The sequence below is a fragment of the Pithys albifrons genome, chromosome 7 (genome assembly GCF_047495875.1).
Source record: "Pithys albifrons albifrons isolate INPA30051 chromosome 7, PitAlb_v1, whole genome shotgun sequence".
In the NCBI taxonomy this organism is placed as follows: domain Eukaryota; kingdom Metazoa; phylum Chordata; class Aves; order Passeriformes; family Thamnophilidae; genus Pithys; species Pithys albifrons.
The window spans coordinates 17,950,160-17,963,474 of NC_092464.1; the positions used below are offsets into that span (position 1 = coordinate 17,950,160).

General features: G+C 44.1%; 1 protein-coding gene across 2 annotated transcripts in view; it reads right to left on the reverse strand.

Annotated features, from left to right (window-relative positions):
• Positions 1 to 13,315, reverse strand: part of GPR158 (G protein-coupled receptor 158) — a 179,150-nt gene that overhangs the window by 74,897 nt on the left and 90,938 nt on the right. For both annotated transcript variants that reach the window (XM_071560149.1, XM_071560146.1), the window contains exon 5: positions 12,967 to 13,035. In XM_071560149.1, coding sequence (XP_071416250.1) covers positions 12,967 to 13,035 — 69 coding nt within the window. The remainder of the gene's footprint in view (positions 1 to 12,966; positions 13,036 to 13,315) is intronic.

Genomic DNA, 13,315 nt, shown 5'->3' on the forward strand with positions numbered 1-13,315 from the left:
AGTAATTTAAAATAAAAAGGTCAACAAAAACCCAGTGTGGCAGTTGGTTCAGGTCACTGGCTGCTGTTCTTTTCTCTCCAGCTCTCAAGCCCTGCACGCTCATATATACTTGGCTATTCAGTGAACCCATACTCTGACAAATGTGTCCTTCAAACTCAGTTCTCAAAAAAGCCTTCAGAGTAGCAAATATAAGACTGTTCTCCTACAATACTGTACTATACCTCTGAACGCATGGAAGATCAAGTTTTGTCATGGTATAACAAGCAATGTCACAAGGATGAGCACAGGAGTCCAAGACATGAAAGAATAGTAACATCAGTATCTGTACCTGCACTGATCTATCTTCAGCCTGTCATTTATAATTCCCACTCTATGTTCCAGCAACATTATATATTTTTATCTATTAAAAAAACTACAACCATGTGACTTCATTGCGTGCCTGCGCATTGCCAGGTTGGGTAGTCTCTGTCCTTGCAGGTTTTTAAGACCTACTGGATAAAGCTGTCAGTAACCTTGTGTCCTGGTTTTGGCCAGGACATGGGTAATTTTTTCCAGTGGCCAGGAGGGGGCAGGGGCCAGGAAGGGAAAAGAGGTTCTTTCTAGTGGAGAAAATATGGCACAGAGCTGACAATATTGTTCATTATCACAGGGTCAGCGGTGAGCATTCTTCCATGTGAATCACTCTCTATCTTTTGTACATTTTGTTATTAATACTGTTGCTGTTACTATTTGTTTTCTTATCTCATTGCTGTTTCCAGTAAATTGCTCTTATGTCAACCTCTGATCTTTGCTTATGTGCCTCCAGCTGGAGAGGGGGGAGTGGCATGTGGGTTTTTTTCATAGGAGTACTCAGTTGGAGAATACCATTCCTAAACCATGACACCTTGTCCTATAACAAGTCTTACAGCCCACTGTGCTTTGCACAGAAGTCGGACTAGAGGCCTCTTGAGGTCCCTTCCAGCTTAAGCTGTCCTGGGAACACAGTACACAGACATATATAAACACAGAGAACAGACACAGACACACCTCACCAAACTCTACCTGTACAACCTCTTAGAATTTTTATCATAGGTCTACTAATTTTCCAATACCCCAAACACTGGTTATGCACACAGAGATACCAATATCTAATCAAGATCAGGAGACATAGAGCTCTCACTAATGAGTCTTTAATGTGAATAATTATATATAGAACAGCCTCCAGTTATCTCCTTGATCGTAGGCACTACATTTTTTTAGGATAGGTATGTAGATTAGTGACAACAGAACCATGAAGAACTATCACACTCTGTATCTTCTGTTTCTGCCATTTCAAGTACGTTTATTTGAAAAGTAGAAAATATTCAGTGCTTGCTTCCTATTAATAAAAACAGTCATAAACATTTTTCTTAGCATGGGCCATGGCAAGGACTCAAGTGTTTCCAGTACTTAGAAGGTTTCTGTACTTCATAGCACGAGCTTGTAATGCAGAAGCTGCACCAGCTTACTTCTGACTTTTCCATCCAAAGGAAGCCGGCTCTCGAAAAAGCCCTATTTACCAGTTACATGTTAACTTCAAAGAGAATGTTTGTCTGCAAAGGACACTGAGCAAGGCAGAAAAACCTTTGCATCACCTTCTGCCTGGCTCCCTTACTTCTCTGCCCAAGCAAGACAATGTACATATAAAATCCAGGCAACACAGTATTTAAAATCTGCCTTTTCCATTGTTTGGACATCTAATCCACTATGATTCAAATAAAGTGGAAAGACCTTTTTCTTGAGGACTAGGCAAATCTGTAGCGATTATCTCAGAGCACATGTTTACACAGTGTCCTTGAACTTCAGTGACATGAACACCAAAGACAGGCATGTTCTTTACCCAGAACAAGAACAGTAAAATGACGAGTGTTTATCCTAAAAGCTTTGAACACTATTTTGCAAGTAAAGGAGACGTAATTTTATTCTGAGAAAGAATCAACCTAAAACATCTGGGGTATCAGAGCAGGCTTGCAGTTCTAGATGTGTTGGGAAAAGCAAATCTTTCAGTTGACCTCAATGTACATCAATGTGTATAGAACAATCAGTCACTGAGCTCCTGTAACGCATCTCTTATAGAAATACTTGAGGGACAAATCCATAAAAAGATTTTGCACTGTTCCATTTTCACATTCATTAAGGTCAAAACCAGAGCTTTCCAGTGACCTTGCTAAGCTCAGACTATTACGACTGACAGAGCTACCAGAGCGTCATCCTCCCAGTCTGCACGGATCACCTTTCCATGCTAATACATACACAGGTCATTTGAGGGAAAAAACCTCATTGCCATATTTAAGCAGCACTGTCCTCACTTTCTGTGAGGGTAGGTGATTCTAGCTTAAGCATGAAAGAGGGAGTAAGACAGCTCCAGAAACAGATCCTAACACATAACACATGTGACAAGATGTCTGAGCACAAAGTTTATTCCAGGATTCAACACTGAACTACTTCATAAGCATTAGGAAGTCAATGCCCTGCCATCCCACAGCTCCATTTCTCTAAAGTGGGAACAATATCACCTTGCTATACTTTGCAGTTTGGAAAAGCAAGGGAAGGCAATAAAGAATTTGGATGCCTTAGCTGAAGGAAGAAATGACTGAAGGAACAAAATCCTAACAGTCTTTAAAAAGATACTCTGCAGCCTCCTAAGCTGGTTCATCTTATGGTCTAACTGACCTCGCTGTTATAAGGTTCACACCCACTGTCTAACTGTCTAATTTAAACCTAGTACTTCTTATCTGTTACATCAAGAACATGGAGAAGAAATTATTCCCTTTGTCTTTGAATCATCATACTCACTAACTTTTATCACTAACTGCAGAAATCATAATATTGTATAGATTTTGGAGTTAATTTTGGAGTTTCAGATAACATAGGGGAAATACTTAATATATCAGATAACTCCAGTTGCCTAGAGTGGAAATCATCACCATTTGAGGCAAGTACCTCAGGCTTCCTTTACAGTCCAGGAAGTGTTGGCCATGATGCACCTCATCTTCCAGTTCCAAGTCTAAAGTAAGCCATAAAGGCCCATTTCTTGTTCAGGATTTGAGCACAGGGTGCCTGTTTCAGCTATGGATACCTGTGTTAGAAACACAGACTCACAGGGTCATTTCATTCGCAAAGGAGCTTCAGTGCTCACCTAGTCTAGTTCCCTGCTTAAAACAAGTCTAATAGATCAGGTTGCTCAGAGATGGGCCCAGTCAAGTCCTGACACTTATCAAGGATGGTTATTCCACAAACTCTGGACAAAATGTTTCAGTATTTGACCCCTCTCACAGTAAAAAAAAGTTTCCTGATATCTAGTCAGAACTTCCTATTTTTCAACTTATGCCTATTACGGATGTCTAAAATCATCTGAGATCTGATCTCTAATGCAATTAACAGGCTACTCTCTTATAATACTGTCCTTGTGCTCACTTCAGTTGAAGGTCTTCGTAGGGTGTAAAGAGTTTTTAAACCTGTGTTAGTGTGTTCCAAGCACTACCAAGACAGGGAGTTAGGAATGGTCTAAAAGTCTCACCACAGTTAGTATTTCTGGAAAAGGAAAATAATGAGAATTCTTCCCTCAGATGCCAAGTACAGAAGTTAAGGGACTCATCCATGAGATGGCTGCGTTTTGGCTTTCTATTCAAAATCCAAGAACCAAGAAATATAAGCAAAATCAATTAGAAAGCCCAGCATTCATTTGGAGGAGATCCACTGATAATTGGAAACACTAAGTAAAAAGAAATTAGAGATGTTACTGTCAGACTACAGAAAATACAAGAAATGAGAGCTTCAGAAATGAGAGCTGCCCAGCAACTTCTGGGTAGAATCTCTGCATTCGTAATAGACAAATCTCATCTGCCTGTTTATAATTCAGGAAAGATCAGAGTGTTGTTATCAGCCTAGAAGAATTTGAATAATAAATTTAGGTGGAGACCATCATTTGTGCTTCCCATTTGGTTAGAAGGTCATTGTAACAGCTGTTTTTCTCACCAAAAGCAGCTGACTGGTGATATTATTTTTCAATTATTCATGTTACACTATGAATGAATTACTGCATGTAGACATGAAAACAAAGACAACTAGTGAAAGAAATTCAATGATATAACAAAGTAGGTTTTGGTTTCCATTTAATTGGAGGGTAGGGAAAGTCAGAGATGCAATAAACCCCTTCTGGACTGTTGTAGTTTGGGATTATTATGTAAATTCTCTCCCCTGCCACTTAACTGCCCAGGCCAGCGGTTGACAAAAGAAGTAGTTAACTGTGATCGCTGGGGTGGGGGCAGGTTTGTCTCTTTTGGTTTTTTTTTGGATATTCTCCTCAGTCTTGGCTCGGCGGAACGGGGGAGTGGGGGCTCCAAGGAGGCAGGCTGCCCTGCTGGTTACTGCTGGGGTTTTCCCTGGCTGTCTTGCCGCTGCCTACTTCGGATTACTTTTTCCTGCCGTGCTGCTACCTGCCTTGGATTTGCTGCTGGTCGCTCGTACCTTTTCTGCTTCTTGGACGGGGAGCACAGGGGGAAGAGACTGAGTCCATCTGAAAGCCCACTGCTCGTCTGTTTCGCTGGAGAGGGACTGAAACTCACTCTGCAGCCAGCGGGCTGTGACAAGGACACTTAAGTATAACCTTTTCTCCCGGAGGAAAACCTGCTGGGTTTTGTTGTTGTTGTTTTTTTTTTTCCTCTTATGGTGTTGGGGAAGTGGGTTGCACTAGTCTGTTTACATATATATATATATATAGCAGTTATCCTTCTTGTATTAAAATTCCTTTTCTTAAATTTGATAAAGAGTGGTGTGATTATTGAGGAGGAGGCCCCTCCCCTGCTTGTGGGTAAAACATTTTGGTTTTTCCCCTCAAACCGAGACATTTCTTGGCGCCCAACGTGTGGGGCTTGTAAACAAAGAAGGATAACTGCTATTTTGTGGCACCATGTGGGTCTTGAGCTTAGAGTTCATCAGGACCATCCTGTATAATATATTGGCTTTTTGTTGGTACAAATTCATGCCAAAAGGAGCGGCAGGTTTAAGTCTTATCAACAAATCAATGAGCAAAACTCAAATAGCCGCAATTATTATTGAGTTCTTACTCTGGATTTATGGTGCCATGAATTCGATGCCTTTGGATGTCATGTGGGTGGTGCTCTCCAGGCTGTTTTCCTGCCGCAACCTAAGCTGCTACCTCTGGGGATTCAGTGATAATAGTACGGACCCTTGGGAAGGAACAAAGGGGAATCTCTTCTCCCAACCCTTTGTCCATTCCCCATTCAAGTCTGCTACAACAGCTTTTGAGATGTTTAAATTCTCCCTGGATGCCAGAGATATCTTGCTCTTTATGGTTTTTCTGCAGGGTTGTATCCCTGCAGCTTACAGAATGTTTGAAGGTAGGGCCAGGGTTTTTCCAGAATGCATTCAGAAACCTAGCCCAGTGAAGGGGGAAAAGCGAGAGAATAAAACCCCTGATGCCACAGTGAAGGGAGAAAAGGATGAGGCTAAACCAGGAGGACAGGCCAAGCCTATGGAAGTTGCCCCTATTCAGAAAAGGAAATATAAGACCAAATTAGACCATCCAGCAGACGATGAGGGGGCTGCTGCACCTCCACAGCAAGCAGACCCAGAGCCTGAGATTATCACTGAGTCATTGTCATTTGATAATCTCCGTAGTTTGCGGAAAGACATTGCTCGACACCCGGGTGAGCCCATCCTGACTTGGTTGATCCGAGTTTGGGACCTTATGGGTGAAACCTTACAACTGGATGGTGCTGAAGCCAGGTTTTTGGGGGCTCTGGCCCAGGACGTGGCTATTGAACAGGTGTTCGTGAGGGAATCAAAGCCCCTTTCACTCTGGGCACGACTTCTAACGAGTGTAAGAGAGAAGTTTGTTTATAGAGAAATCCTGCAGGAACATCATATTAGGAAGACTTGGAAGACGATGGAAGAAGGAATTTTACGTCTGAGGGAGATGGCAATGATGGACGTGCTTTTTGGAAGAGGTGGGCAAGCCAATAATGACCCTGACAAGGTCAGATGCACACCACATATGTGGTGGGACCTTTCACGCTCGGGGCCAGCTGAATACACCGATTTCCTGGCATCCATGTATAGGGAAGAGAACCATGAAACAGTGGGCGCAGTAGCAAATAAGCTCCGGATATATGAAAGCATGACCCACAGCCCAATGCAGGCCCGTATTTCTGCTGTAGAGACATTGGTTGAGAGTCTCAAGACGCTGCCTGCAGAGGTAAAAGCGATCAGAGAGGAAATTAGGGAAAGTCTCCAAGTGGCACCAGTGCGAATGAGAACCTCTGAAGTCAGAGCCAGACGCCCCCCAGCCAGAGGAAGTGGACAGACCTCACGAACTGAGATGTGGTACTTCCTGGCCAAACATGGAGAAGACATGGGACGGTGGGATGGGAAACCCACCCGTGCCCTTGCAGCCCGAGTACAAGAACTGAAGGAGAATGGAAGAAGGTCAGTGAGAGTAAGTGCAGTCCCAGTTTCCCACGGGCAAGAATCTGACCCACAGGAGGGCACCTCCCAGGTGTACTCATCGAGAAAAGGTTCTGACCGCTATGACCAGGATCAGTGTTAGAGGGGCCCTGCCTCTAGCCAGGTAGAGGCACGGGACAACCGTGTCTATTGGACTGTGTGGATTCGATGGCCTGGTACATCAGACCCACAAAAGTATAAGGCTTTGGTTGATACTGGCGCTCAATGCACATTAATGCCATCAGGACATGTGGGCTCAGAAACTATTTCTATTTCTGGGGTGACAGGGGGATCTCAAGAGTTGACTGTGCTAGAAGCTGAAGTGAGCTTGACAGGGAGAGATTGGCAGAAACACCCCATTGTGACTGGTCCAGCCGCCCCATGTATCCTGGGCATTGACTACCTCAGGAATGGATATTTTAAGGACCCAAAGGGGCATAGATGGGCTTTTGGAATAGCCACTGTACAGACAGAAGGGATTGAACAATTGAACTCATTGCCAGGTCTCTCAGAAAGTCCTTCTGCTGTTGGACTGTTGAAAGTTGAGGAACAGCAAGTGCCAATTGCCACCACGACAGTGCACCGTCGGCAATACCGAACGAACCGTGATGCTGTGATCCCCATCCATAAGATGATCCGTGAACTGGAGAGCCAAGGGGTGGTCAGCAAAACCCACTCACCCTTCAACAGCCCCATCTGGCCTGTGCATAAGTCTGATGGAGAATGGAGATTGACTGTGGACTATCGTGGCTTGAATGAAGTTACCCCACCGCTGAGTGCCGCTGTGCCGGACATGCTGGAGCTCCAGTATGAACTGGAGTCCAGGGCAGCAAAGTGGTATGCCACTATTGACATTGCTAATGTGTTCTTCTCCATTCCTCTGGCACCAGAGTGCAGGCCACAGTTTGCTTTCACCTGGAGGGGCGTGCAGTACACCTGGAACCGACTACCCCAGGGGTGGAAACACAGTCCCACCATCTGTCATGGACTGATCCAGACTGCACTGGAGAAGGGTGAGGCTCCAGAACACTTGCAATACATTGATGACATCATTGTGTGGGGGGACACAGCAGAAGAGGTTTTTCAGAAAGGAGAGAAAATCATCCAGATCCTTTTGGGAGCTGGCTTTGCCATCAAACGGAGTAAGGTTAAGGGACCAGCCCAAGAGATCCAGTTCCTGGGAGTGAAGTGGCAGGATGGACGCCGTCAGATTCCAACAGAAGTCATCAATAAGATCACAGCAATGTCTCCACCTACCAGCAAAAAGGAAACACAAGCCTTCCTGGGTGCCATAGGGTTCTGGAGGATGCATATCCCAGCATACAGTCAGATCGTAAGCCCTCTCTACTTGGTAACCCGTAAGAAGAATGATTTCCACTGGGGCCCTGAGCAGCAACAAGCCTTTGACCAGATCAAGCATGAGATTGCTCAGGCTGTAGCCCTTGGACCAGTCAGGACAGGACCAGACGTACAGAACATGCTCTACTCCGCCGCCGGGAATAATGGCCTGTCTTGGAGCCTTTGGCAGAAGGTGCCTGGTGAGACTCGAGGCCGACCACTTGGATTCTGGAGCCGAGGCTACAGAGGATCTGAAGCCAACTATACCCCCACAGAGAAAGAGATCCTAGCCGCCTATGAAGGAGTCCAAGCCGCCTCAGAGGTGATTGGCACAGAAGCACAGCTGTTTCTGGCACCTCGACTACCAGTGCTGAAGTGGATGTTGTCAGGACAGGCTGCCTCTACACATCACGCCACTGATGCTACCTGGAGCAAGTGGATTGCCCTGATTACGCAGCGCGCCCGTATAGGAAAATCAAATCGCCCTGGGATCCTGGAAATCATCACAAACTGGCCTGAAGGTGAAAATTTTGGTCTAGCAGATGAAGAGGAAGAGCAGGTGACACGTGCGGAAGAAGCTCCACCATACAATCAATTGCCAAAAGAGGAAATACGCTACGCCCTCTTCACCGATGGCTCCTGTCGCATTGTAGGGACTAATCGCAAATGGAAAGCAGCTGTATGGAGTCCCACACGACAAGTTGCAGAAGCTACTGAAGGAGAAGGTGGGTCGAGTCAGTTTGCAGAGCTTAAAGCCGTGCAGTTGGCCCTGGACATTGCTGAACGAGAGAAATGGCCAAAGCTTTACCTCTACATCGACTCATGGATGGTGGCCAATGCTCTCTGGGGATGGTTAGACCGATGGAAGAAAACCAATTGGAAACGCAGAGGGAAACCCATCTGGGCTGCCGATATATGGCAAGATATTGCCACCCGAGTAGAGAAGCTGATTGTGAGAGTCCGCCACGTAGACGCACACGTGCCCAAAAATCGGGCCAATGAGGAACATCTCAACAACCAACAGGCAGACCGAGCTGCGCAAGTGAAAGTATCACAGACAGATCTGGACTGGCAGCACAAGGGAGAGCTGTTCTTGGCTCGATGGGCCCATGATGCCTCGGGCCATCAGGGCAGAGATGCCACTTATAAATGGGCACGAGACCGAGGGGTGGATTTAACCATGGACATTATCTCTCAGGTTATCCACGACTGCGAGACATGTGCTGCCATTAAGCAGGCTAAGAGAGTGAAGCCCCTGTGGTATGGTGGACGCTGGGATAAGTATAAGTATGGGGAGGCCTGGCAGGTTGACTACATCACACTGCCACAGACCCGCCAAGGCAAGCGCTATGTGCTCACCATGGTGGAAGCAACCACAGGGTGGCTGGAGACACACCCAGTGCCTCACGCCACTGCTCGGAACACCATCCTAGGCCTGGAAAAACAAGTGCTGTGGCGACATGGCACCCCAGAACGAATTGAGTCAGATAATGGAACTCATTTCAAAAACAGCTTAGTTGCTACCTGGGCGAGAGAACATGGCATTGAGTGGGTGTATCATATCCCCTACCATGCACCAGCTGCCGGGAAAGTTGAGCGGTGTAATGGACTGTTGAAAACCACTTTAAAGGCGTTGGGTGGAGGGACTTTCAAACACTGGGATCAACACTTAGCAAAGGCTACATGGCTAGTCAACACTAGAGGCTCTGTCAATCGAGCCGGCCCTGCCCAATCAGAACCCCTTCACACTGTAGATGGAGACAAAGTCCCTGTAATACACCTGAGAGGTATGCTAGGGAAAACAGTCTGGATCAACCCTGCCTCAGGCAAAGGCAAACCCATTCGTGGGGTTGTCTTTGCTCAAGGATCTGGTTCCACCTGGTGGGTGATGCAGGAAGATGGAGAGACACGATGTGTACCTCAAGGGGAACTTATCTCTGGGTAAACGACTCATATTACTGTATTTGTAAACACTTAATTATTTGAAAGAAAATTTAAGTTTAATGTAGAGTATCGGCATGGAAGAGAATTTAGGGGTGGATAATGTTGTAGTTTGGGATTATTATGTAAATTCTCTCCCCTGCCACTTAACTGCCCAGGCCAGCGGTTGACAAAAGAAGTAGTTAACTGTGATCGCTGGGGTGGGGGCAGGTTTGTCTCTTTTGGTTTTTTTTTGGATATTCTCCTCAGTCTTGGCTCGGCGGAACGGGGGAGTGGGGGCTCCAAGGAGGCAGGCTGCCCTGCTGGTTACTGCTGGGGTTTTCCCTGGCTGTCTTGCCGCTGCCTACTTCGGATTACTTTTTCCTGCCGTGCTGCTACCTGCCTTGGATTTGCTGCTGGTCGCTCGTACCTTTTCTGCTTCTTGGACGGGGAGCACAGGGGGAAGAGACTGAGTCCATCTGAAAGCCCACTGCTCGTCTGTTTCGCTGGAGAGGGACTGAAACTCACTCTGCAGCCAGCGGGCTGTGACAAGGACACTTAAGTATAACCTTTTCTCCCGGAGGAAAACCTGCTGGGTTTTGTTGTTGTTGTTTTTTTTTTTTCCTCTTATGGTGTTGGGGAAGTGGGTTGCACTAGTCTGTTTACATATATATATATATATATAGCAGTTATCCTTCTTGTATTAAAATTCCTTTTCTTAAATTTGATAAAGAGTGGTGTGATTATTGAGGAGGAGGCCCCTCCCCTGCTTGTGGGTAAAACATTTTGGTTTTTCCCCTCAAACCGAGACATGGACACAGTGAAATTTGTATGCTGAAGGCTCTCAAAACAATCTGAGACAGAGTGAGTGAACAGATTTAGAAAAAGTGAGAATTAGGAAAGAGTAGAAGAATGGAGAATAAAGATGCCAAAACCTTAGAGCAGCACTGAGAAAATCTAAGGGGTTTTTTGTGTGTTAATGTCAGCTGGTGCCAATGAGCCTCCTCAGTTGGACCTTGGGTTTTCTTTCTCATGTCATTCTGCTCTGTTTTGAGCTCCTTTTCCAGACAATAAGCAGGTGAGCACACTTAGATACTCTCCACATACAGAAAAATATCAGGAGTTCACATTCCAAGGACTCACTCCCCCTAATCCACATCTTAAAGCTTTTTTTCTTAAAAATTAAATAATAGACCTCCGTCACAATGCTTTATAGCCTTCACACATACATTGTCTCACTGTCTTGCTCTGTATCAGAAATTTATGAAACCTTCCTTGCAGTGAATTGAGGGTAGAATTATTGAAAACTGATCTTCCTGTATCCATCCCAATCTTCTTTAATTTTATAAAACCGTATTCTTTTGGTTGGTGAAATCAGGACTAATTTATTTATCTGAACATTAATATGACCTCCTCCCACTACTAAATTCACTACACACCTCCCCTAAACCCCTCAAAATAGAAACTCTAAAATGTCTCTCTTTTTTTGTTTCAGCCTGTAGGAGTAACAGCCTGATTAGCAATTACCTGTGCAAGAGCGTGGGAACATAAGACTGCTAGAACAGAGAAACCACGCTGTATACTCTGCTTATCAGTTTCTAACAGAATGTGTTCTCAGTGGACAGTCTTTTACAGTATGACAATGAGATGTTCAGAGACAGACAAGCTCTGGTCAACAAGTATCTACATACCAATTGCCAGACAGCCTAATCAGGAATTTTCTGTAAAATTTTTTCCTCATAACACATCAAACTTAATTTTCCCACTTTCTGTATATTTAACACCCCTATTGTCTGTGGGGAAAAAAAGAGGAACTGTTTAAATGTCAGTGAAAATTTATGGGGGTGTTTGGGTTATTGAAACCCTTCCTCCCAAGACCACTTCTGTCTTCTCCCTCAGCACCTAAAGGTTGTGGATGGCCACCAGTTCTTGCATCCCACAGAATGGTCCTTCAAACCGACTGCTGAGAGAATCTTTTTCCACCAACAGTATCTCAGTATCCCTGATACCGATCACCTGAAGACAGACAAGCACCAAAAGACATTCGTCCTTTGTGGAATGGGAAGCTTTATGCCATGAATTTCTGCAAATTCTTCCCAGCACCGGGTGAGGAAGCAGTGTATGGGCTTTCTGTTCTGTTCACTGGAAGGAAACATGAGAACCCTGGGGAAAGGCATTTATTGCAGGTTGTAAAAAACATTTGTACAATATGGAAGAAACAAAAACTTGCCTCCCTGACATCTGCAAAGTGAAAGATGAAAAAACACATAAACCTCTCCTAGAAAGGCACACACATTTTCTTTAGAACTTGAAAGGCCCACACAATTCAAAACACAAAGTATAAACATTCCACCGGGATTTGTTTTTCTGATAATATTCTTCACACATTCTACGACAGTCCATTTGATACTTGTTCTACAACTACTAAAGAGTTTTGTTATCCAGCTCATCTCTCCGTAGTTATGTGTTGGTCTGTAAAAGCAGAGAACATAAACCTATTTTAAAACAGTTCACAGCTTCATCCTTGCATGTCCTCCTAACCTGCATGTTTATCAGTTTCTTTCAACTTACATACTGATGTCTTGTTTTATCCAGTCATTGCATTGCCTTCATGTGATAATTAACAAACTCAGTTTTTCTGGGATTTTTTCAAAAGACAATGGATCTGCATTTCTATAAGTTTGCTAATATATTTCTCATGTGACTGTGTAATCACTTTTTTCCCCACTCACAGCATAGGGATAATACCATCTAGTGCTCCCAAACACAGATGTCAAATACAAATACAGATCCTGCAGATATCACACAGCTTCAGAAACATCAAAATATATTCCATTAGTACACTCAAATAATTCCTTTCCTTTGTACTGCATTCCAGAGAAATACTTGGTATAACCAATGTCTTCCTTTTACACACTTTGCTTATTTTTCTCATAGCACAGATTAGAGAGGTGTCATCTCTAAAAGAACCTCAGCTTATCCCAGAACACCTGAAAACTTCAAAGTTAAAACCCCTGGCAAGTTCAATAAATTGAAAACATAGAACTATTACAAATACAATAAAACATTTGAGTGTTCTCAAGAATATTTACAGAACACAGCACATTTTACAGTCAGATTAAACTTAGTTTTGACATTTATGTTTTCACCAAACTCATTCATGCAATGGTTTAAAATGTTGGCAAGGATATAAATTCTTTTAAAAGTTACAGTTTGACTTACTGGGAAGTACAGAAGAAGTGATCCAAAAAGAATGGTTTCCAACAGCACCAGCCCTGATGCCCTGATACTCTAGAAGACAAAAATCAACACAAAAATATTAGAAAATTCTCTCTGTCTGCCATTTTGATGCTGGGTTCTTTACAGAAGGTACCTTCACTTTTGTCAGTATAACACTTTCACTGTAATGCTTATTAAAGCAGAATATTAAGCTGTCTGTCACACTGGCATGCTCCACACTCTCCAATTCACAGGCCCATTAAAATGGCTGTGTTTTACAAAATGTAATTAAAAAAAAATCACGGTTTCCTACGTTAAATACTATTCAACACACATTACCTGGATACAATTT